General features: G+C 42.2%; 1 protein-coding gene across 1 annotated transcript in view; it reads left to right on the top strand.

Moving 5' to 3' along the window:
• Positions 1-27,179, top strand: part of MYO16 (myosin XVI) — a 468,353-nt gene that overhangs the window by 90,973 nt on the left and 350,201 nt on the right. Inside the window, exon 5 of the mRNA XM_065418712.1 lies at positions 19,038-19,162. Within this exon, the coding sequence (XP_065274784.1) occupies positions 19,038-19,162 (125 nt within the window). The remainder of the gene's footprint in view (positions 1-19,037; positions 19,163-27,179) is intronic.

Genomic DNA, 27,179 nt, shown 5'->3' with positions numbered 1-27,179 from the left:
TGTTGATTTCAATAGGGCTAGGACTTTTCCCAATGCAGCTGAGCCGCTGTATGCTGCTGGTACAGATGCTCTAAGCCAGTGGTGGGCAACCTGCGGCCCATCAGGGTAATCCACTGCTCCCATTGGCCGGGACGGCGAACCATGGCCACTGGGAGCTGCAAATGTAAACAAACTGTCTGCTCTAAGCAACTTAATTACTCCAGCCCCCGCAAGCAGCGGTAGCTGTGTCGGCGGGAGAAGCTCTCCTGGCAACAGTGCTATCCACACTGGAGCTCAGGTTGGTGTAACTTACGTCACTCAGGGTGGTGGCTTATTCATACTCCAAGCGACATAACTTATACCGACTTGAGCTGTAATGTGTACGTAGACCCAGTCTGTGATATATTCATCCCAAGGTGCACTCATTCTGCAGTTAGAGATCTTTTATTTTTAATTGGCATCTCAAACTATTTAAACAGTCCACTGGCTTTATCAAAATGACAACTGAAAAAAGGAAACATTACAGAAAGGATATATGGTAATCTGGGAAGCATGAGTTATGCTCAATCACCGGGAATGAAAGTGATGCCAGGTTCTGCTCTTTCTGTGAAATGACAAGAGCTGTATGAAAAGAGTGCATGATTCCAACTCTCCCACCCCCTGACATGCTCTGAGCAAAAGGCTATTTTTGGAGTAACACTATTCAGGCCTGGAGGAAGTTGAGAAAAAAGTAACTTCTTTAATAAAAAGCTTAACTACATGAATAGGCGAGTTGAAGTGTTCCCTAAGCTAGAGAGACCAGTTAGGATGGCTTTCAGAGAATCTCCATAGTATCTTATTGGGTGATGACAACATATAAAGCAATAAAACATGATAACATTATATATCAAATATCAAAGGGGTAGCCGTGTTAGTCTGGATCTGTAAAAGCAGCAAAGAGTCCTAGACTAACAGACGTATAGGAGCATGAGCTTTCGTGGGTGAATGCCCACTTCTTCGAATGCATGTGAAAAAAGCTTTATATATCAAAACTTTCAATCGCTGAACATACCTTGAGAACAGGCCACTTACCTGTCAATTGTTGAAGAGATGATTAACCATTTTGTGGGATTCATACAAACCATACTAAAACCCAGCTTCCTGAACCTGCAAATTTCACTAAATAAAAAAAAAAAATGAGCAGTATAATCACAAAGCATTTTCATCTTTTACACATTTATCCTAATCTTGTATGTTAAGGCCTGGTTGACACAGCAGGATTAATGCTATCCATTTTGTGTTTTCAAAATAATTCACAGCAGGCCAAGTCGGTGCTCAGCTTTCAGTCAGTAAAACAAAACTCAGGATTTAGACCCACGTCAAAATCCTTTACCAAGATGCATTTTTCCAATAGCCTGTGCCCAGTCACTTGTTAATCAGACTTCTGCAGTTAATTACATACATAAATTAATCTCTCTGCTGTTTTTCTGATTAGTGCCATACATTCTCATGAAAGTCTGGTCTTTTGAACTTACAGTAAGTTCACACAGCCTTCAATTTGTGATTTTGTGAACAACACAATACAGCCTCTCCCCTGCACCACCACTACTAGAAGCCTTGCACTATTCTCCATTCTATCGATGAATTCCTAAGATGTTCTCTTGATGTTTTCCATTGAATCATGCCATCTGACTTTAGCATTAAACGAAACTGGCAATGGAATGCAGAAAATATTCTAATAACTGCCTCTAATTACATAGAAACAAAATCAAGAGTTTTACATATAATTAAAGGCTCAGTTAAAAATGAAACTGAATGCTACTGTCTTCCCAATCTGATGATTCAAAGTAGTATTGGAACAATTAACTTTGCAGGTATAGAAAACATTGGTAATTAGAGAGCTTTAAAGTTATGGTAAGCTATGATTTGTGTATTTTTATTTTTAGATCTCATCACTGTGGTATCTAAATCCATCTCAGTTCATAGCTAATCTTTAATCAGAACATAAAAATGTTTTCTAAATACTTTATATTGGAAAAGGAGAGTTATTCAGTCCTACTTATTGGACCTCCGCTGGGGACTATAATTAAAATGGCAGTCCCATAATGAGAGACAAGGCCATCTATGGAGATACTAAAACAGTGGTGTTTACTTGCCATTGTCACAGAGTTTAAAATCAAATGATCTAGTCTGAGCTGTATGTCGTAGGCCACTAAACACCACACAGACACTCCCTCAGTAACCAGAACTGGTCCAAACTATTACAGCCTCAGGAGACTCAGCTCTTATGTGCCACAGACCGAGAATAAGGTGCACCAATACATGAGGCCCCTGCAATGGCAGGGAATTGGTTACATGAGATATACCCAGATGATCCTAGCAAGTGAGCTGTGCCCCATGCTGCAGAAAGGAAGGTGAAACCCCCACAAGGTCCCTGCCAATCTGATTTGGGGAAAAATTCCTTCCCAACCGGTAGATTAGGGATTTGTAAAGAGTGTTTCCATACTTTACACACACACACACACACACACACTCTAAATATTCTTTAGCTACAATATCTATGGTACATTTCATGAGGTTTTTCATTTTTATATTCAAAGTATTTCTAGAAGTCCCTGGAAAAAAAAATTCTGAGATTGAGGGAAAAGCTGAGCAAAAAGACTAAAGTATCTGAGATCTGACAGAGAGGTTTCTCCTGAATCTGTGGACACAAACTCCCTTCTCCATTGTTCATTTTAACAACAAGATTTAATATGGGGAAGGCCTGAAGTGCTAAATAACATCCATCATATTAGGTGCATATTCTCCTTCCTTTTTACCTTTTAATATTCCCTAATTTGCTGAAGATACCATAATTTAAATACATTTTCTCCTATGAGTTCTGTTTGTGCATTATCCACTAATCTTTGCTCTTTATTCTCCTGTTATTTTGGTCTTGTGCTAGTCTATTAACTGGCTTCTGAGTGTAAAATTGAAGGATTGGGTTTCTTTCTCTATTATTCTACATAATGTTTCTCTAGGTTGCCCTATTTTTCTCTTTCCAGGTGGTGTCCATAGTATCACTTGCTGTGGAAATTGTGTTGGTGGCATCAAATATGTCCATCATTGTCATCTTACCATATTTGATCTGTTAGGTTGTTTTACTCTACTTAGAATTTCTGATGTTACAAAACACTCTCTCCAATGGACTCTGTAGCTCTTCTGTAGGCATTTATTTTGGAATTAATTTATTGTCTTATCAATTTTTGTTGTAGATTTCTATGACTCTGCTGTATTAAGGAGGACATACATGGTGCCTGTGTTAAAAGTTTGTATTTTTGTGACAGTACCAATCACGCTACTTTTCCAAATATTTTCAAGGTTATGAAAGTTGTTGGCTGCTTTTGATATTCATTGCCTAACATCTGGCATTGTGTCACTAACATTGCACATCTCACTCCCTAGACAGGTAAAATGATTTATTACTTCTAGTGTTTCTTCGGCCATTCTAATGATAATTTTGGGGACATTGAAAGTCATATATTTTGTTTTTCCCTTGTCAATGAGCAAACTAGCTTATTTTGCTGTATGGGCCAAAAGCTGGGTCTTTTCTTCCATTAAGCAATGTGTTGAATTAACCAGGACAATGTCATCAGCAAAAGCAAGGTAATCCAATTGTGCTTCATCATTTGTCCATAAAATTCCTTGGTTTTCTTCTATGGTTACTTTCTTCATGACATCATCAATGACCAGTGCAAATTACAGTGGGGACATAATACACCCTTGCCTTACTCCAGTGGTCACTGCAAACCAATGACTAATACTGTCACCTTCTCTGATTGCACATTTGTCATTATCACATAGATGCTTGATAACTCTAACTATTTTTGCTGGTAGTCCATAGTATGCCACAATTTTCCCAAGACTGTCTCTGTGTATGCTTCAAAAGCATTCTGGAAATCTATAACATTTATCACAAGAAGTGCTTGTCACTCCGCACTGTGTTCTATAATGTGTCTGAAAAACAATATGGTCTTCACATGGCCTCACTGGTCTAAAAGCTGCTTGTTCCTTCCTGAAGTTCTGTTTGTTTCTTGATGACACTGCATACGATTTTCCCAGGCACTGAGAGTAACGTGATCTCTCTCCACTTACTGCAGTTGGTAAGGTACCGTTCCTTATCAATTTTACTATAAGGCTGCTCTTTCACTGGTTTGGGTACTTTCCTTCATTTCATATTCTATCCAAAAACACAAGGAAAGTCTGGAGATCATTTCATCACTTGTTTTAAGCATCTCTTCAGTAATGTTATCCTCTTTAGCTGCTTTGCCATTTTTGAGTTTACTGATGGCTTTTCTAACTTCTTCCATTATAATAACTCTCAAATCAATATCAAGCTCTATTGGTAGTCTTCATCACCAATACCTAGTAGTTTGCTTGGTCTTGGTCTATTTAAAACAGCCTGAAAGTACTCTGCTATCTTTTCCTTTGTTCTCCTCTACTAAGAGTCCTTGCATTTGCACTTTAATAGGGCTCCAATACTGGTAAAGTTTCCTTTTAACTATTTGATTCAAGTTGTAAGGTCAAATCTTTGGTTAGCATCTTCAGCGTCTTGATATTTTCTATCAGTACATGCCCTTTTATCTCTTCCAGCACATCTTTTTACCTCTCTGTCAAGAGCTTCTATCTTCTTGCCACTTGCTACTCTCTTCACATGTGTTAGCACTGATAAATTTTGCTTTACACGTCTCTTTTCCACTGCTGCATTAGTAATCCATTTTCCCCTTTTATATTTCGTTGTTATTTGAGTGGTCTTTGCACTTTCTAGATACCCTTTCTGATGGTTTCCCACAAAGTATCAGTGTCTTGGTTTTCTTCTGTTCATGCCAGGAGAACCATTGACCTGTTCTTCATTTCAAGATGAAAAGCACTTTTTGTGTTTGGGTCTTCAAATTGTACACTGTTGATGTGTGGTCTTATTTTAACTTTCTTCTTCCTCTTTAACTTGACCTTTAGTTTAGCAATACCAAGATTATGGTCATTGCCCACACCTGTTCCTGTGTACCCATGTACATCTGCCAACAAGCTGTAAAGCTTTCTTGAAATACAGAAGTGATCTACCTGGTTCTTTGTAGTACCATTTGGGGGAGTTCCATGTCATGTTATGAATTTCTTTATTAGGAAATATTGTTCCATCTATCACTAGGTAATTCACACCACAGATTTCTGCTAATTATTTACCCTTTTGCCGCACTTGCACATAATTTTATCCAAACTATCATTGTTACTTCCAATCTTTGCATTACAATCACCCACATTCACTAGGATATCATGTTTGGGGACCATGCTTAACACATTCTTTATGTTTGGGGGAGGTGCTTCCAGTTTACTTTAGGCTTCATTTAATGCACAGCCCTGAATTGAGAGGAGAAGTGGTACTCCAATGCCCAGTGGGAGCTTTGGGAAGCATCGTGCTTCAAGTGGGCACAGTGCCTCCTAGAGCATAGGGAGAATGTGGTCTCTGTGCCCTCCTTGAAAAAGTTCAGTATCTGCTCTCTTCTAAGTCTGGCAACCATCATTGGTTAGAGTATAGTCACAGACAGGGCCATGAACTTCCCACTCTGTCTGACTATTTGGGGAAGCTAGCACTCTAGAGGCCTTCACTCTGTGAAGTGCTTGTGTTCAGACAAGATTGGAAACTGCCACTGTGCCTTGTCCCCACAAAGAAATTCAGTGGAATGAACTCCTTGTGTTCTTGTTCGTTCCTGGCATGCCCACCACAGTTGCCAACTTTCACATGGTAAATAAGCAGTCTGGGACTGTGGTGGGCCCGCTGTGCACACCTGAATCTCTCCCCCCTTGCCCCTGCTTGCCTCCCCCTTGCCCCTGCTTGCCGGGAGCTGATCAAAAAAAAAGAAGCAACAAGCTGCAACCAGGGCCGGCTCCAGGCACCAGCCTGGCAAGCAGGTGCTTGGGGCTGCCACTCCGGAGAGGAGCAGCACGTCCAGCTAGTCGGCGGCAATTCGGCGGACGGTCCCTCACTCCAGCTCGGAGCGAAGGACCTCCCACCGAATTGCCGCCGCAGATCATGATCGCGGCTTTTTTTTTTTTTTTGGGCTGCTTGGGGTGGCCAAAACCCTGGAGCCGGCCCTGGCTGCAACAAGCCTAACAAGCAACACGTTACAAGCCAAAAACTAGCCAACAAGGAACTCACAAGCCAATTAAGCCAAAAACAAGCCCAATTTCTGCATTTTTTTCACGGGTTTGGCATGTCTGATGCCCATCCAGGTGGAACTTGCCCTTATAATATATCAACAGTGCTATATTTGTTCTGCCTCATTATATCTTTTGTACAGTGCATCTTAAACTTCTATCTCCTCTCACAATACTGGGAGGAAAATTGTGGCACTTTAGGAAATTGACAAAGGGGGAATGGGAGAAAAATAAGAAGGGAGATGGAGAGGATCATGAGTGGTGACGGAAAATCCAGGCACAATGTCATCAATCACTAGTTTTCATTAAAATATATAGCAATTATGGTAAGAATGAATGCAGTCTAACACATCTTTAAATTTTCATCCTCTTTATATAATTTTGTTGCCTTGTTACAGTCATCTCTGCTGATCCCTTCCATCTGCTTCTCTTTCATTCACATCATTCACAATCTGTGCATAGTGCACATCAGTTCCCCTCTGTTTCATCTGTATCAGCTGCAGTTGTTGTTTGCACATACTGAAATAACTTGATTTCTCTGCTTGTCTTCTCATTAGAGCTCTTTTAGTTTTAGTTCTGTCTTTGTAATGTGCATCAGTGGCATTGAGAATGTGGTGCATACAGGGGCATCCCTGAGATTTACAGGGCTCTGGGTGAAGATCAAAATGTGTGGGGCTGAGGCAGACTTCTGCAAGCAGCATAGTATATTTGAGTGTTAGGGAAGATTTGGTAGCTAGGGAGGCTTTAGGATGGTTTTGTCATCTATGAGGGGGATTGAGCATGTCATTAATCAGTGGGGGCTTCATGAGGGTTTTGGTGGTGGTGGTGGGGGGGGCTGGTGCACTGATTTCCCAGCCTATGAAATACAACAGGCAGGCAGCCTTCAGTTAGATGTATGCCCTTCTTCTCAGGAACACCTTTATGAGAACTTATGAAGAGTATAAACTGTAAGAAATACCCAAACATCAACTACAACCAGCAGTTTCCACATACAGACCTGTGAGCAGGGCTCCAGCTCACACTCAGATGTTTCATCCTTGCTGTCTCCTAGGCAGCCATTTATACTTCCCCTGCTCCCTCTAGCAGTTCAGGTTTAATTGCAGCATTAACTCTTTAGGGTCTGGGCTAGGGAGTGCTGTTGTACCCTGTCACAAATAGCTTGAAGCACTGGTCACTGCCAGCGTGGTGCAGGTTGGGTTGCCAAGTTGATCTTTCAGGATTGAGGCACAGGGTGAATGACAGGCTAAGTCTGTGAGGTGCTCAACGTGTTCTGCACTGCAATACTGACAGAACAGATCTGAAAGTATGGGGTCCTGTGCAGTCACACACAAAGGAAAACTTCTGACGTACACAGGTCTACCCTTTCACTCCAGAACAGGTTAGACGTGTCTTGGTTAGGAAGTGTGTGAAAGCTTTCCGTGTGACTGTATGTCTCATTTTGTTTTATAAAGAGAGGACTTCAGCCTTTGGGAATGCCAATATGTCCCCTTTCTTGAGCAAAATCTTCATTTAGAATGAAGTCTACGTTTGATTTTAAAGCAAAGCTTCAGTGGCGCATTAAAAATATCTGGTTTAAAGTTGACCGATAAAATACATTTCAAAGGGATGTTATTATTACTTACATTTCACATACAGGTTCCTTCTGTTTACTTAGGCACAATGTTTTCCAGTAAAATTTGTGACAGTAAAACTCTGATATGGGGTATGATCCTTATGTGTGGTTTTTTTATTATATGGTGATATACCTATCTCATAGAGGTGGAAGGACCTTGAAAAGTCATTGAGTCCAATCCCCTGCTTTCACAGCAGGACCAAGTACTGTCCCTCACAGATTTTTGCCACAGATCTCTAAATGGCCCCCTTAAGGATTGAACTTACAACCCTGGGTTTGGGAGACCAATGCTCAAACCACTGAGCTATCCCTCCCCTGTTAGACTGAATTAAATATTAATACTTAGAAAGTACTTCCTTTCATGGTATTTAGTTGCATTGTCAATTAGATGACTCAGATATAAATTGGTGAAACTAGAACTGAGTAACAAATTATTATGCAGCTTGCTGGTTCCATCTTTGACACATGGCAGACAGACACATTTACTGTGTAATTTATTGCAGAAAATAGGAGAATTCTTTTTATATTTCTGTGTCTTGGGCTTGAGCCTTTAGGAGAATTGCGCATCCAAAATGCATCATCATCATTTAATCTTAGAAAACAAAGCACTGGTTTGTTAGAACTGGCAACACAATTTGAACTCTGTCTTGTATATCTGAAAACAAACTCATATCTTTCTGCTTACAGTACAATGAGAATGTATACACACTTAAGCTGCTATAACAAAAAAGGAAAAAAGCATTTGTTATTTATATAATTGTTTTAGCTACCTCTAGACTACTGTTGCTTTATACCTTTCCACACGGTACATGTGCAAGATAAATGTTTTAGTCTCATTATGTACATTTTTCCTACTTTTAACAGAACTTTCTATTCAATTAATAAGCTAAAAGAAATTGTTTGAGTATATTGGCCCTTGGCTAATATTAGATATTTAATGTACCTAACAAGTCTTTTATTATTACTCCAGATATGTGAATAATACATATGTCTTGTACTTTAAATGTTAAGGTGGTGGTGTTTAAAGTCCTACCTGAACTCTGGAAATAAAGGCCTTTAAAGGTCACAATGTAAAAAGTAAAGAACTACATTCTGATGTGAGTGTTACTTCATTTAAGTAATTTAACTCCACTGACACCAACTCTAAATAAGGTCCAGTTTTTGCAAAAAATAGAGTATGATCTGTCACAATTTATGCTAGCAAACTGGAGTGGTAATTAGTTTACAGCTGCATTCCTCTGGGAACAGACAGGATAGAACTGTTGGAATTTTTTTCTGCTTTGAAACAGCAGGTAGAATCCTAAAGAGAGAAACTGATAGTTAGTATAGAAGTTTGAACTGAAGACACAGTGTGACATCAGACAGAAAAAGTGAAGCCACAAATAAGCATTAAGGCTTCTTTAAAATTAGTAGTGAACAAAGCAAGATAAGTAATATGAACAGGGAAAAGTAATTTGAGATGTGAAGAAGGCAAAGGAGAAAAGACAGGTGAATCATGAGATTTAGAAAATGCTCTCGTCTGAAAGGTGACAATGGAACACAATGAAAAAGGTCAAAAAATAAAACCTCTAAAATCGTTCATGAAACCTGGAAATGTCTGCTCTGAAAACCCTGGAAGACTTCTATGGGAAAGATACCACACAAAAGCCCCAGTTATAAACATTTTTCAGACAAATATATTGATTAATAAATATTGTTTTATTCAAAATCATTGTCTTCAAACAAAATATTCATGCTGGCCAATATGTTCTAACACTGAAATGTGTCTCATTGGCAAGCCCTCTTCCTGCAATTCAAATAAGGAGAAAAAGTAAACAGTATATTATCTCAAGTGTTTTCCTGAAAAGAAATTGTTGGAGTTGAGCAATTCAGCAGCTGAGAATAATACTGCTCTAGCATCTTTCATGCAAGGCTCTTGAAGAGCTTTTTATTAGAAAAAAAGAAAAGAACCTAACAATACTCCCATGAGACACATTAGAAGTGAATAAAACATCACCATGTTAGCACTACAGCTCATTGAACTATCAGCTGTAAGCAGAGTCTCTAATTTAGATTATTTTTTCTGTGTGAATCATTTACAAACTGATCCGTGTTGCACATCATGTACTTGTTATCCACAAACATTTTGGCTGAAAAGTTTTCTACCGGGGGGTTGTTCTCAAACTCTTCACTTTGATTATTCTTTATGGGGTGTGATTGGTTACGTAAGTCACATGGTATTGTTTCTGCTCTTTGACTAGATGAAAAATTTCTCAGACAAGAAGCTAACATTTATTGATTAGTGAATAATGAATACAAGATACAGATACACTGCACATGTGGATTCTTTTGTATATATGTAAGGTCCAGTATTTAAATTAAGAACAGCCATTCCTCAAATATTTATGTGAACAAAAATCCATTTGTGAAGAGCAAATAATAAGGGGTATTGTAAGCCAAACCACAATGCAGAACTCAGCCACACATCTATCCTATTCTAAGCATGTGGGGAAATTAAAATAATCTTACTTGCCCATTACTCTGACCACATCAACCCATCTTTGCACCTCTCCAGTTTCTTACAGAAACATTTATGTACCACTCCTAAAATGGTTCATAAGGCCACTCTCTTCCCCTCCAACAAGTCTCTCCTCAAGACCTGCCTCTGTTGTGATTCCAATGCAAATAAATTATGACTTCAGGGGCAGATGGAGATAGCTAGCACTTAGTATATAATAATAAAAAATAGCAGGTGTGTGTGTATAAAATATAATACTAACAGAAAACTATATAAAAAGAATGTTAAGGTTGCAAAATCAAGCACTCCAAAGTTAGAAAATTCCAGAATTAAAATTGTTCATGCAACCTTCATTCACAACCCCCCCGTGCATATGATTTGGTAAGATAAGATTGTGCAGGCAACTATAATTCTGTTGCTTTTTACAGATCCAGACTAACACGGCTATCCCTCTGATACTATAATTCTTTCATTTCCTCATTTTTGAGTGCTTGAATTTGCAACCTTAATGTCTTTTAATGTAGCTTTGTGTGTGTGTAATTTCCTAGGTGTTTAAAAAAGCAAACTAAAAAAAAAACAAAAAAACAGAAATTTGATCATGTAGAATCATATTGACATCCACATGGGTCATCAGCAGGGTTAGAACCTTTAGATCTACAGCACAGACCTCTGTCACTTGAGCTAACATTTTAGGTGAGAGCAGTAGTAGATTGTCATCCTTTGTCTGGACTAGCATTGGAAAGAGGGTAAGATACTTTGCCCGTGGATTTCACAGCTGTTTGCTAACAGCAGAGGAATGTTGAGACTCAGGATTCTTGGATTCCATTCCAGGCTCTAGAGCAGTGGTTTTCAAAGCCGGTCTGCCGCTTGTTCAGGGAAAGCCCATGGGGGGCCGGGCTGGTTTGTTTACCTGCCGCATCCGCAGGTTCAGCCAATCGCGGCTCCCCCTGGCCGCGGTTCGCCGCTCCAGGCCAATGGGGGCTGCGGGAAGCGGCGTGGGCCGAGGGATGTGCTGGCCACCCTTCCTGCAGCCCCCATTGGGAGCCGCGATTGGCCGAACCTGCAGACACGGCAGGTAAACAAACTGGCCTGGCCCGCCAGGGGCTTTCCCTGAACAAGTGGCAGACCAGCTTTGAGAACCACTGCTCTAGAGTAGTGTGCTCTGATGGGCATAGGCTTTCTCCCTGTTTCCCCCAAGCTTCTGACCCCTTTCCCCCCTGCTTCCCTCCAGCCTGTCCTTGTCCCAGCCCTGTCTTCCCCCTTTCTCCACCATGGACTCTTCATCTCAGTTTCCCCAACTCTCCCAGATTCCTCATCCCAGTCCCATTCTCATAAGCTACCTCATTATCTTTCTTTAAATGTGTCCTTTCTGTGATGCCTACAAAAAAACTGGATAACAGTTAGGCCTCTTATGTTCAGAGGCCCACTGCCTATCCTCCTACCAACATTGTCCTACTGTTTCCTTGCACAGCCCCTTCTGTCTGTCCGTATACATTTGTTGTCTCTTGTATTATACTTAGTTTGTAAGTTCTTGGTGGGCAGGGACTATCTTTTTGTTCTAGTCCATGCCATGGTTCTTAGACACTAAGGTAATATAAATAATAAATAATAATGTTGCCCCTTAGCCAAAGTGGTTAGCCAATATTCAGGGTCTTGCTGGGTTGTTCACATAAGGGAGACAAATTGATGACCGGGTCAGGTATTTCTTTGTACAATCCTGTTTATTTACAAAGAATAGACAAATTCCTGTTTCCCTGAATGCAGTAGGAACAAACAACAGGAGGCAGTTTTCCCAAAATAAATTCTCTCTTTTGGCTTCCTCCCAGAGCCATGCTACCAATGCTTTTCCTGGCTTTCTGCTTCTGTACACATGGGTCCACCAATCAGTGCTCCACCCTGTGTGTTTGCAGTCAGTCAGTCAAGGGAAAATCCCTCTTATTGGTCCTGAATTAGTTCTTGTTCTTCCAGTTCCATGAGGTCCACTGCTTTGGGCAATGCTTTTAATATTTCAGCTATCTTACTCCATAAAGGAGCTTAATTGCTTTTTCCATTTAGACTGACTGATAGGTAGCTAGCATACCCATCAGCTTCAGTGAGGTCTGTGATTGCCCATAGATCAGACTTGTTTGCTGGCAGTCACTAACTCCCTCCAACATAACAATAATACTAATTCTCCTTAACCAGTCAGTCCCAGTCTCCTCCATTACCCATGCACCCATCTCCCTCTTGCAGACTCCCCCTCCAAGTTCCTTGGTTCAATCTATTACCTCCATCACCATCCCCCTTTCCTCTCAAGTCCAGCTCTCTGTTTTCAAACCCGACTCTATCTTTCTCCACAATGCCTGGGCACCAGTGGAGTGGGGGGCATTAAGAGCATAGAAAAGCCAGTCACCCACTCTCAGTTCCTATGCCTAGCTCTGCAGTGGCCTAGGTACGTTTTAGGTAAATGTTGGTAAATTCTTTATTGACTTTTTATTGTCAATCACCGTACACATGTATTTTATATTTTATGGAGGGGAAAGTCTGGGGTGGTGGTGATAGATTAGTGGGTTATAGATTGTTGTAATAAGCTACACATTTTAAATGCGGGACTCATTCATATATCCATTTGAAAGAGATTTTAACTCAACCCATAACTAGGTTGGACCCAACGCCTAACAACAATAAAAGTGTTCTGTAGCTCCTTTTGTAAAAGTGTGTTTTGGGATGTACCTTTCTTTTTTTATAGTTTTCTTTCCACCTGTCCCATTAATGATAAGAATCTGGCTCCCCTGTATATGTCAACTTTATAGAGTCAATTTAACCTCATTGACTCTCATCACAACCAAACTGAATGTCTAAACTGAGTTTTTCCTTTGAAGGGCATCATGATGGTCATTCAGTGAATCAGCCAGCAAATCTTACTGTATGAGTAACACAGGTGTTTTCCCCTTTATTATTATTGTTACTTATTATATGTATTACCATAGTGTCTAGAAGCCCCAGGATCAGGACCACATTCTGCTTAGTGCTGTACAAACACAGAACATAGAACACAGTCCTTGCCCTAAAAAATGTACAGTATAAGTATAGGACAGGATACAGGTGGATAGTCACACAACAGATAGATACAGACAGACAGACAGAAAGGGGAGTACAAAGAAACTGAGAGACATTATTGGTCACCATGATTGGCAGGGGTCTCAGCACACCAGCAGCCTAGCCTCACTGTTGTTAAGTTTTTTGTAGGCATCACAGCAAAGTAGAGTGAAAGGGGGAAACTATTCTTATCCTGTATAACAAGGTTGATCAATGAGGAGAAATTCATTTATATATGAACTTGACTGTGAGGGTCTCATTATCCCACCCTCATAAAATTGTGCATGCAAGTGTATTTTATAAAGGATATTCCCAGCTTCCCTCTGGGGAAGCATTCACTCCTAGCTCTGCAGGTTCCCAAAATATTGTAAAACTGTGTAATTTTTAAGAATCAAAAAGCTATAGTATGTTATTTTTGCTTTTCCTGTAATAGATCCTTCCTAGTTCTGTATAGTCAGACTCATGACAACAAAGGCAGTAGGGGGGTGGGGGAGAGAAACACTCCCCAGTCCTAATAACATTTTTAAAACTCTAAGACATTTGTAAAATAGTAATGTGTGGCATATACAGAAAACACATTGTGGTGTGATGTGGTACAGGTGGTTGGCTGATATCCATTTGTGAAAACCTGCACAATTCCTTGATTTCAAGGCTAGAGTGGATCACTGTGATCATCTAATCTGACCTCTTGTGTAACACAAGCCATAGAATGTACCCCAAATAATTCCTATGGCATATATTTTAGAAAAATATCCAATCTAGATTTAATAACTTTCTTAGACTCGTAGACTTTAAGGCCAGAAGGGAACATTATGATCATCTAGTCTGACCTCCTGCACAACGCAGGCCACAGAATCTCACCCTCCCACTCCTGTAACAAACCCTAACCTATGCCTGAGTTATTGAAGTCCTCAAATTGTGGTTTAAAGACTTCAAGGTGCAGAGAATCCTCCAGCAAGTGACCCATGCTCCACGCTGCAGAGGAAGGCGAAAAACCTCCAGGGCCTCTGCCAATCTGCCCTGGAGGAAAATTCCTTCCCGACCCCAAATATGACAATCAGTTAAACCCTGAGCATGTGGGCAAGACTCACTCACATCTTGTGGATGTGCTAATTGTGACTAATATAGCCATCTCAAATTCAAGCTGACTACAACCTTTGCTGTTCAGCCTCACCATCCCTTGTGTATGTGTCTGTGACATTCCCCAGGTACAATCTGGACAGCTGTGTCCCCTCAAATCTCCAACCCAGGACGCCTTTTAAACTGCTTCCTTCTTCGAGCGACCACTCCTGGTCCTGTTCACACACAGCCTCTAACATGTAAAATTACAGCTGAATTACATGAATGTTCTGGCCAGTCACTCATAAATTACATACAGGGTGACACCAGAAACTTCCCAGTCCCAGACCTTCCCCCAGAAATGTGCATCTTATACTGCCCAGCACGATTTTGGACAATACCAGGACAATACCAGCTCATAGAGTGTCATTTCATCAATGAAAAATGAAATGCACAAATCTTGCTATCTCAAGTGGAGGTTCCCAAACACTTCAATCCTAATGCACTGGTTCAGATAAAACAAAACAAGTTTATTAACTGCAGAAAGATAGATTTTAAGTGATTACAAGTAATGAGGCATAAAAGATGCATTACAAAGAAAATAAAAAGATAAAGCACAAACTAATACTTAACTTAGCAAGCTAAATGGATTCAAAGCAAAGGTTTTTCTCACCATATGCTTTGTACAGTCTTTACTGGATGGAAGCCTCCAGGCCAAGACCCCTCCCCCAGTTCAGTGTTTCTTCAGGCATTGTTGCTGCCATGAGCAGAGAGTAGTGGAGTGGAGAGGTAATTTGTGTCATGTGTTGTCTATTCTTATACCATTCTCCCCTCTTTGAGGATTATCTCTAGCTGGGATTCAGGTGACAGCTAGTCTGTTTACATGGGAACCCCCAGATGTTTTCCATTGCCAATATATAAATTTCTCCCTTACATCCTTCTTCCTGACAAAGAATGGCTGCTTAACTAGGTGATGGTCCACTTGACTTTGTTGATACCTGGCTGAGGTGTTGATTTGTCTTTTGTTTCCTGAGTAACTGGTTTGTGCCTGCTTTTCTAAGCTTGGAACAGGTTAAAACAAAGTTATGTAGTGGAATCCTATAACTTTGCATACAATATTCCCACACATATGGCATGGATAACAATGTTCAGCAGATAATGAGTTTTCAAATTATACCTCAGAAGGCATACATTGTACAAAATTTATCGTTTTGTAAAAGGGATGAGCATAGAAGTACAGTCTGTCACAGTGTCTGTTTTAGAATATGTATAGTTGGTGAGTGTATTTTCCTGCTTCCTCCCTCTGCCAGAGTACTGTTAAAATTGCAGCCGCAAGATGCTTCCAAGGACCTTTTGAAAGATACAAGATTATTCAAAGCATGCCCTGTAAGGTATAAGGATAAGATATTACATTATTAGTATGGGGAGTGAGCATGCTAATGCCTGTGGTGAGCCTCCTAGTATGCCAAGTGTGAACTAGGTTTTTCCAAAGGCTGAGGAGACTTAGCTAACCTGAGTACTTGAAAAGACAAAGAAACCTCTGACTTTTTGCCAACCCTAACTTTAGTGCTTACTAAACATTATATAAGGCAAGATATTTTTAAGCCATTATAGTAATTAAACATTATTGTCTTAATATTTTTGTCTGGGGGCCAGGAGTATTGATGGTGGAGTGGCGGATATATATGTATTCTAGTTTATCTATTGCTACATTTGTTATATTGGTATTGCTACTTTTATTGGGGCTTGAGAGGCATGTAACCATTAACAACCTTCTGAAATAGACTTTTGATCATAATTGTTTGCAGGTGGAACTGAGAAGAGGAAACAAATGACAAATTCAAATTTCAGTTGTAAACTTAATATTTCAAACCTATTTTCACAATTACTCTCTGCACTACAGATCAGTTGCAATTAAAAAGCATCGTCACTGTCACTCATGTTTCACCCCTCACCTCTAACGTCTTTCAGTCTGCATATCTACATGGGTGTTGAACTAGAGGGAAAAACATTTGAAGTGAGTGCTAGGAGGTGACATGACTGGTGATCTGGACTTTATTTAGGCCCCACAAAAGTTTGGCTATTTAAGCCTCGGTGTTTATAAAAGAGTCAAGTCATTGGGATAAGAAGGTGGTTTGGGTGGTGAACAACAATCTGTCACTCTATTGTTAAAGGACAAGATGGAGAAAGGTGAGAGTAAGAGGGAAGAGGAGGTGGAATTGATAGTACATAGGATACGATTGTACCTGCACATTTTATCGAGGTCTTTTAAACTGTGATTGTGAAATGCACATCTGTACGTAGAGGAAAACCCCCTGTTCTGGCAGCAAGAATGCTTAGATTCTGTATTGACTACTGTATGAAATTAAAAGTGCATTCTTGTCTACAATTGTCAGTCGATAGCAAGTAAGCACATATTGTTCTTCATTGGCACAATATCACCATTAAGAGACCAAATTCCTCTGACCTTACTTATGCAAATAGTCTCATTGACTGCCATAGGACTACTTGCAGTAAGATTGGTGTGATTTGTCTCTAGGTGTTAAACTGTATGTCAGACATCACCTAACCGATTTATCCCATTCTTTTCAGTCAGTGAGATGCTGCAGCAGCCAAAATACAGTACCACAAACAACATTGCTACATCCTACATGTGAAAATTCATCCTTCACTTTTATAATTAAAAGGAGTGCATGCATAAACCATTTCTTAACTACCAATAACTCTGATTATGAAGATAACTATAGCTTAGCAAATAATATCAAATTTTGTACAGGAAAACGTTGCAGTTGTGCTGACATCCTGCATATCAAGCTTGAGGCCAATGTGAATTAAAATAGCAGCAGCATAAAACTCTATTAAAATGGATATATGAAAAGACTATGATTAAAGATTCTTACTTGAAGCAGTGTTTCCAAATGCTAATAAAATAATAGTACATGTGCCAAGTTCCACAGTTACAATAGCTCATACCTTTGTGTCAAATCTTTCTTGACTTTCATGAGTAGTCCAGGGCCCTGATCCATAAGCAACTATCCATGAGGGCAAGTTTGAGGCCCAGTTGAGCTCAATAGGGTTATTTAAATGAGTAAGGAAAGAAGGGTAGGCAATTTATTTTTGTACATTTCATAAACATTGAAAACAAAATAGAAGCTAAGGTCTTCATTAAAATGTGTATAAAGATAGAGAGAAAAAAACCCAGGATCAATCAATTTACTTTCATGGTGAAAAATAAACCAAAGGTTAAAATAAAGGCTCCTGTGTGATGTTTAATTCTAGAATTTTTTTTATTGGGAGTTATATTAATGTAGGAGGACAGGATTTGCCCACATATGAGATTTATTTTCCCAATACAGCAGTCTAATTTTCTTCAGTTTAGTTTTATATTTCTTTTTAACAGTACTGTCCTGCAGAGGCTGTGAGGAGACAGAGCTGTATAAAGATATGAATGAGTGAATGTGGCTTTTAATATTAGGACTCCTAGTACTCCACACCTGATTTGGAACTATTTGAATATTTGCATGCAAATAAAACTTAGAATACGAGGCAGCCTATGGATGGTAGGAAGAAATAATGGGCCTGATTCTCCCCAGCCTTGCATGTAGTGTAGCCATTTACACCCATGCAAATTCGGTTAAAACATTACCTCATCAGAAGAGTAACATTTTATGCTCATTTCATATTTTCTTTTTGTAGGTATAAATGACCATACAGGGTGCAGGGCAGTGGAGAATCAGGCCCAGTATCTTGATTGAATATTATATTATCAAAATGTAACTAATTGCCAACTTCATCACCAAACATCTTTGTTGTACCTTGTCATGGGTTCACCTGAACCAGTGGAACGTCTCATAAAGCTAGCTCCCTTTCATTTTACAGCAGGCAAACTGATACCCAACTTGAGATGGCCATCTGGGCTTAAAGTTCTTCAATATGAACAAAACAGTATTTCACTGACTCTGTCAAAAGGAGCAGTCAGTGTTAGGCCCTGATGAGGCAGGGTTAAGATGAGGAAGATCCTTCCTCCCTTCTCCCAGCTTCCCCAGAACTGCCCCCTGGAGGAAGGCAGCAGACAGTCCTTTTTACCTTGCATGCGGGGCCTGATTAGCTTTTGCCCACTCCAGACCCTTCAAGCCACTGGAGGACCAATTCTTATTGGTTCGGCTAGCAACTGATCCTGGATGATATTTTAAGGGATCTCTTAGAGGTCTAAACCCACTGTTCTTTTTCCCCACTTTTAAGCGGGGTGCACCAAAGTGACAGGGTCTTGTCACACACCCCTTTCCACCATCCTAGTTTTGCCCTTTTCCTACTGAAAGCCCTTCAGGGAAGAGATCAGGCCTAATTCTCTTCTCATTTGCACGAATTTTACACCTTACCAACTTCATGGCCATTAGTGGCATTATTCCTGATTTACATTGATGTGAAGAGTCAGGCCCATGCACTTGAAGAGAATAATCTTCTCTGACATTATACAATTGAGGCATTCGCAAGTGAACATTTAGACCTGCTCTTCATCCTGTTCATTCAGTGCCAACCAATCAAAAGATCAAAACAAAATAAGCATTCATAGTTGAAAGTCTGAATAAAATGGAAGATTTTAGCCTTTTTTCTTTAAATGTTTTATTTTCTTCTGCACAGGTGTGGATCTGAACTCACTGCGCCAGATGAAGATTCAGAGACCTATGACAATGCTTGCAGATGTCAAACAACTTATATTGGCTGGAGGGAGTGTGAATCAAAAAAATGATAAAGGAGTTACACTGGTAAGTGCATGTTGATTCAGATCCCAATCCTGTGAACATGCATTTGCTTCACTTTTCGCACGTGGGTAGTCCCAATGAAGTGCATAAATATTTGCAAGTTGGGGGTCTAAGGCTTTTGGCTTCAGTGGGGCTCTGTGCAGATAGAAGGGTCCGCCTACACAGAGACAGATGCAGGATGGGGGATGAAATCAGTGTGCCTGCATGCTACATAAAGTAGGATCCAGTTATTGGTTTGTACGATATTTGGCATTTTAAAGTAGGTTAGTATTACATCTATTTCATAAAGACGTGTTTCTTACTCAATCATAGTTTTGAAAACTACGCTGTACATATGCATCTATATGAGCCATTGGACATTTGAGTGATGGGAACTTTAAAAAAAACCTTAGGCAGAAAAATATGGTACTGCACAGATTTTCAAGCCATGATGATATGAACTCCTGCATAACACAGGCCCTAGAATTTCACCCAGTGATTAACTTCTGGTTGACCCATAACTTCTGGCTGAGCGAAAGCATATCGTTCAGAAAGATATCCAGTCTTGATGTAAAGACTTCAAGTGATGGATAATACACCACATTGCTAGGTAAATTATTCTAATGATTAATAACTCACTGACCAAAATTCATGCCTTATGTCTAGTCTGCGTTTGTTTAGTCTCCAGCCACTGGATCTTGTTACACCTTTGTCTGCTATATTAAAAAGCCCTCTACTATCATTATTTTTTGAAATGGCTGCCATTTCAACTGTCCAGTTTCATTGTATCACAATAATATCAAATTATTGCTTCCTAATATAAAAAGCAATAGCACAGCTATGATAGGATATATCTCAATGTACAATGTCTGGTATGCTTATATACCATGAGGGAAGATCAGGGAGTTTGTCCTCGGAATCCAAATATGGAATTTCCTGACTTTATATTCTTAGATATTTATTGCAAATAATCTAAAATCAGAAAAAAAGGGTCTCTGAAATGTTGTCTGATTAATTCCATGGTTTTAAAATATCACTGTTGTCTTTAAAATATCATCAATTAAAACATTAATTGAACATGTGAGTAGCAGCAGGTATTTACCTTCATGGCTGGGATTATCAAGGAGTTCAGTTATAGTGGTATGTAGCTGGACACAGCTGACTTCTTTTACTTCTTCAAGTGTTGGTCCCTATGTGTATTCTATACATGGGTATGCATTCGTGCCATGCACCCGAGTTTGGAAGTTCTTCAGTGCCCGTTGACCTACACGTGCAGTAGCTTCCCTCATGTTCCAACTATGGGTATAATAGGGGGTGTAGGTCAATGCCTCGCCAATTCCTTCTTATTGGCTCATGACCCGAGTCAGAATTATGTTCTCCTACAGTAACAACCTGTAAAATAAACTAATTGTAAATAGTTTTTATATCTAGTTTGTAAGTCACAGTTATTATAGTGTATAGTCTGTATAGCAGGGGTCGGCAACCTCTGGCACGTGGCTCGCCAGGGTAAGCACCCTGGCGGGGCGGGCCAGTTTGTTTACCTGCCGTGTCTGCAGGTTTGGCCGATCCCTCAGCCCGCGCCGCTTCCTGCCGACCCCATTGTCCTGGAATGGCAAACCACGGCCAGTAGGAGCCGCGATCGGCCAAACCTGCAGATGCGGCAGGTAAACAAACTGGCCCGTCCCGTCAGGGTGCTTACCCTGGCGAGCCATGTGCCAGAGGTTGCTGACCCCTGCTGTATAGGATAGTTCCCCCTTTCACCCCATTCGGGGGGAAAACCTCCCTGGTCTTGGACTATGCCCAGAGTCCCAGGATTCAGGAATTGCATCTCCTTTCCTTGCTCCTTCTCCATCAGTGATGTCAATGGTGCCTGTACTGCTAGGTAAAACATACATCTCTGCAAAGTGCAGCATTTGTAGATTTTTCCAACCCAGAACTAGAGAGGCCCAAGAGCTCTGACTTAAGTTCCTGATGGAGGAAGCTAGGAGGCCCCACTCTGACCCGGACCCAGGAGATTCCCCTCCGTACATTGGACTCAGCCAACTACCAGCACCCCTCCAAGCACGAGCCTTGGAGTGGAGCCTCTGCCACTGAAGCCTAAAGACTCCTTGAATAGGGCTCCCCATGAGAGAAGAGGGCACTCTCATGGATGCACCGCAGAGGACTGCCATAAAAAATGCATTTCCTCCCCGAGCTGGTCCAGGTCGGTTGAGATTCATGTATGGATCCCACGGTACTGGCACCAAAGACCCTCAGGCTTGAGGGCAAAGCACAAGGCAGTGTCAGTGGGACCAAAATGTAACGATAGGCGCTTGCTGGTCCCATCTTCCAGTGTGAGTCAGGAAGCACCAATCGGTAACACCTCATTTAGCCAAAGTACAATCGACTGTGATGGATGAGCTGGGTCCTTCTGGTGCTCCCATGGGAACTCCTCAGACTTTGGGCCACACTGAGACTTTTGTAACACCAGAGGATATATTTCTCCCCTATCTGCTGTCTCCACTCCATTTGGACCCTTCACTTCTGAGAGATGTCTTTACCCCTCAGGAAGAACCATTCTCAATGTTCCAGGAGCAGCTTTTGTCATTGGGCGGAGCACCCCAGTACTGATGGTACCACTGCTACTGACTGAACCATCCTCGTAAGTGGAGGAACTAGAGGAGAAAGGATCTCCAAGAAGGCCCAGGAGCCTTGATAGACAGTCAAGAGGCTATGCTTACCATCCCTCTGGATATGAACCCTCCATAGAGAGGTGGTACAGATTCCCTTTCAGGCTGCTAAGACTGATGGATCCCTTCTTCTGGCCCAAGGGCCCCTCCAGGGCAGGTACATGGATCCCTCTCAGGAACCGTTCCTCTCCTCCCCCTCTAATCATCTGGTTCTGTCGGTTTACAAAGAGGAAGAGCCAGAGCTGTTACCGCCAGTTCCAATGGGGGCTTCTTTGTCTTTTCTAGATGATGCAGCTAACCTGTCGCTGACAATTTACAGATCCCGCTGGAAGAGGTTCAGAACCCCCAACTCTTGGACATTTTACAGCCACCAGGACTGACCAAAATAGCCCTTCCAATTAATGAGGCTTGGAACTGGCCAGAACAGTTTGACACACACTAGCATCATGTGTCCCTACACCAAAGAGGCATTATTTTGTTCCTCCTAAAGGAGCTGACTTTCTTTTTTCCCCACTCTGGCCCTAACTCTCTAGTGATACGCAGCCACAAAAAGAAATCCACCCCCGCAGAAAATGGCCCAAAGAGACTGGACCTTCTTGGGAGGAAGGTATTCTCCTCCACATGTCTGCAATTTTGCATACGTAGTTACCAATTTCTATTAGCTAAATACAATTTTAATACCTACAGCAGCCTTGCAGACTTCAAAGATAAACTCCCCATGAAAGACTGAGCCCAATTCCAATCTTTTATAGACGAGGGAAGATTGGTGGTGAACGTAGCTCTTTAGGACTCCACAGATACAGCATCTAGAAGTTTGGCCACAGGATTCGTCATGTGAAGGGACTCCTGACTCCAATTGTCATGCTTTCTTAGAGAAGTCCAAAACACCATTCAAGACCTTCCCTTCAATGTGTCCAATCTCTTTAACAAGAAGACAGACGAGTCTCTTTGCTCTCTAAAGGACTCATGAGCCACACTGCAATCCCTAGGGATTTGCATTCCAGCCCCCAGGAGGAGACACCAGAGGCAGTCCTTTAGGTCACAGGCACCCCCTTCACATGCTCCATATTACCAGCATCTAACCAAGCCTCCACGTAAATAGCAAAGGACTAAGAAGTCCGCTTTCCCAGCTCCCTGGACTGCCACATATTCTGCCTACTCACAGCTGCAGGCCCAGGGCCAATTTTGAGATAAAGGTTGAGACCCAGGCACCAACACAGATGCTACCTACACCTTGCCCTGTCATCTTTGGAGGCCATCTTAGTTTCTTTGCCCACACCCTGAACAAGCTCACCATGGACAGTTGGGTTCTGGAGATTATGTATCAGGGATACTCTGCAGAGTTTCTTTCCTACCCTCCTCACAAGCCACCTCACTGATCACCCTCTGGGAACCACTCTCATCAACTAATTCTTCAACAAGAGGAAGAATCCCTCTTTCACCAGTGAGTGATAGAATACATCCTCCCTCAATACCAAAGGAGAGGTTTCTATTCCCCATAGTTCCTAATCCCCCAAAAAGACAGAGGGTGGAGACCCATCCTGGACCTTTGGCAACTCAACATCTTTATTTGAAAGCTGAAATTTAGGATGATTATAACATCTATAATCCTCTTCCTCAGGAAGGAATGTGGCTCACAGTTCTCAACATGATGAGCACATATTTTCACATAGATATTCACCCATATCACAGGAAATTCCTCCACTTCATGGTTGGTCAAGAGCACTACCAGTTTTGTGTCCTCCCCTTTGGGCTGGCTATGGCACCCAAGGTATTAATCAAAGTGTTTGCCCTGGTAGCTGCTCAAATATGACACAGGTGATATACGGTGTTCCTATAGCTGGACAATTGGCTCCTATAGGCTGCTCTTGCCAAGAAGTCATGTTAGAAATAAGGTTTCTTTGGCACCTTCTTACCACCTTAGGGATTTGCATAAACAAAGAAAAGTCTGTTTTGTCCCCCTGAAAGACAATACATTTTATAGGGATGATGCTGGATTTAGTGTCCATGAGAGCATTTCTCCCCACAGACAGGTTTTATGCAATGAGCAACTTGATCTCACACATTACATGCAGACTGCAAGCTATGATACGCAGGTGTCTTTCTCTGCTAGGCCACATGACTACATGCAGCTACAGGACACCATTCGTCAGACTCCACTTGAGATGTCTGCAAGCTTGGCTCCACTCAATCTACCAACCAAGAAGAGATCACATCGACTCCAGTGTCACTGTTCCTACCAGAGTTCTCATCTTCCTTGTATGGTGGTCCAACCACACAGGGTCATGATGGGAACTCTCTTCAACCCTCCCATACCGAAGGCCACTATTTTGACAGACACCTCCCTTACAGGGTGGGGAGCTCAGCTGGTCACCACACTGTTCAGGATACCTTGACCCCAAGAGAGACCAGACTATACATAAACTTGCATGCAAGGGCATACTGCTCTCAGTTCTAGTAGGGGCTTCCTTCCACCCATATGCTCACTCCATGTGTAGATAATGTCAGACAATATCACCACAGTGGTCTGTATCAACACACAGGAGTGTGATCTCATCCTCTCTGCAGGGAAGCACTTTGGAATTGATGTCTCAGAAACTGCATTATGATACAAGGTGCATACCTCCTGGGTATTCACAACTGCCTGGCAGAGAGGCTGAGCAGATGCTTCTCCACAGACCATGAATGGGAGATACACAACACTGTTCTAGCCGACATATTTCCATAATGGGGCACTCCCCTATGTGACCTCTTTGCAACCCAGACAAACAGGAAGCTCCCCGTGTATTGCTCCAGGGAAGCCATAGGCTGCAATTCCCAAGGTGACGCCTTTCCTCCCATCCCCCTACTACCACAAATTTCTGAAAGATCTGTCATGGCAGAGCCACCATCATCCTTCAGGGTCCCTACTGGCTCAGACAAGTCTGGTTCACAAGACTCCTAATGATGTCCGCATGCCCACCAATCAGAATCCACCCATTTCAGGGCACCCTAACTCAGACGGGGGTTGATCAAGCACCCCAACCCAGACTCACTCCATGTTGTGGCCTGGTGTTTAGATGGGTGTCAGACACAGAATGCTGGTTCTCCACCCCATCCAAAAACTCTTCAGCCAAAGTCAGAAGGATTCCACTAGATCCTGCTACTGGGCCAAATGGCGGTGTTTCATGGCCTGGGCACAATGCCATCAGTATCCATGGGGAAGTCATACAGTCAGCATCCTGATCATTCTAGATTATCTTCTCTCCTTGAAGAGGCCCTTAGTTCACTGCGAGTACACCTGGCAGTAATTAGTGCCTTCCTCCCTCCGGTGAAGGGACGTTCTATCTTCATACACCCACCCACAGTTTGATTTATGAAAATCTTGATCAGGACCTTTCCAGCAGTCATTAAACCTATACTTTGGTGGGGCCTAAACCTTGTCCTCTCAGTATTCACAGGCTTGCCCGTCGAGTCAATGGTAACATGTGCCATGACCTACCTATCTATGAAGGTGCATTCCTAGTGACCATAACTTCAGCCAGGAAGATCAGTGAACTAGAAGCTACGATGGCAGACCCTCCATATACAGTATTCCACAAAGAGAAGGTTTTCCTTAAGTTACACCCCAAATTACTCCCTAAAATTGTTTCTGAGTTCCATGTCAATCAATTGGTTCACTAACCTGTATTGGTCCTGAAATGCCATGCCTCTTGCACAGACAAGAGACTTCACGCTCTGGACATCAGATGTGCCCTGGCACTCTACCTACGAAGAGCCAAATAGTTTAGAAAATCTCCGAGACCCTTTGTTGCCATAGCAGAATGGTTGCATGGATAGGCCAAATTCCACAGAGGATTTCTTAAGTGGGTTTCAGGACGCATATTAAAATGCTACAAAATAGCACACCTTCCCTCTTCTGGGGGTATCACAGATCACTCCACGTGAGCACAAGTGGCCTCCATGGCATCCTTATCGGATGTTCCACTACAGGACATCTGCAGAGTGGCAACTTGGAGTTCTGTCCACACCTTCGCATTACACTACTCTCTCACTCAAGCTGCAGCCGCGGGTGAGGCCAAAGGACTGGCCGTACTACAAGCATCTCTGCTACCAGCTTCCTCGCACCCTCCTGCACTCTGAACACTGCCAGCTAGTCACCCACTTGTGGAATACACATAGGGACCAGCACTCAAAGAAGAAATGGAAGTTACATACTGGAACTGGAGGTTCTTGAAGATGTGTGGTCCCCATCTGTATTCCACTACCCACCCTTCTTCCCCTTTGCTCCAGATCCTGTAGGAGTGCAGTAAGAAGGGGAACTGGAGAGGTGTTGACCCACACCACCTATTATACTCCCTGTCAGGAACACAAGAGAAGCTACTGCGCACATGTGGGTCAACAGACACTACTTTGAAGAACTTCTGGATTTGGGCACATGGCATGCATACCCATGTGTGGAATACAGATAGGTACCACACATCTTGAACTACCTCCAGTTACAGTAACTAACCTCCATTTTATTATGAAGAACAAATATGCACTATAAAAAGAGAAGGTTTAGAGAATCCATCTTTTAGTTTGTTGCACAAATACTGGAATCTGGCTGGCTCTTGAAACTTGGCAAAAGGGGATTGTGACGGTGTTTGACTCACCACTGTGGCGCCTCCTTCTGGCTGTCCTGGGAATTAGCTCAGGGTTGTCGGTGCACCCTCCTCAGGTGGTATCTCGCCTGTCGTCCCTCCTGTCTCCACATCTCTCCTGTCTCCTGTCTCTGCATCGCTCCCTGGACCACGTTGTTCTCTTCTGGACACAGCCCTCTGGATTGGCTCCACTCAGTTCTTTCCCCGTTTCCGGCGGATCAATAGTCCTCAGTCTAACCACTTGCCTCAGTGGCAATCTACAGTCGCAGTTCTAGCCACTCATCTCAGTGGCAGACTGCAGTCCATGCATTGGCCACTTCCCTCAATGGCCATTGGGGGTAAGGGTGGTGGCAGGGAGAGGTCCAGGCCCGCCTGCTACTCCAGGCCCTAACCCAGGGACCCTATAGCCGGCAGCCATGTGCTGCCCCTCCTCCAACTCCACCATCTCCTTCCCTGGGCCACTTCCTCAGCACTTCTCCTCTGCTCTTCTATCAGGGCCTCAGTTTGGCAGCCATCAGCCTGGAGCTTTCTCCTGTTCTGCTGACCCTGCCCAGCACTGCTCTGACTATGGTGTGCCAGCCCTCTAAGCAGCCAGTCCTCCTCCCACAAACTCCAGGGAGTGACTGCCTCTGCTTTGCTCAGCAGCCCCTTCTTATATGGGCCAGCCTGGCCCTGGTTGGCTCCTCCAACAAACCTTCCCCTAATTGGCTGGCACTACAAGCCTTTTCCTTATTGGCTGCCTCCTGCACA

This window comes from Emys orbicularis, chromosome 1 (genome assembly GCF_028017835.1).
Source record: "Emys orbicularis isolate rEmyOrb1 chromosome 1, rEmyOrb1.hap1, whole genome shotgun sequence".
Classification (NCBI taxonomy): domain Eukaryota; kingdom Metazoa; phylum Chordata; order Testudines; family Emydidae; genus Emys; species Emys orbicularis.
The sequence above is the reverse complement of the archived record's forward strand: the minus strand, read 5'-3'. Positions and strand labels throughout refer to the sequence as shown.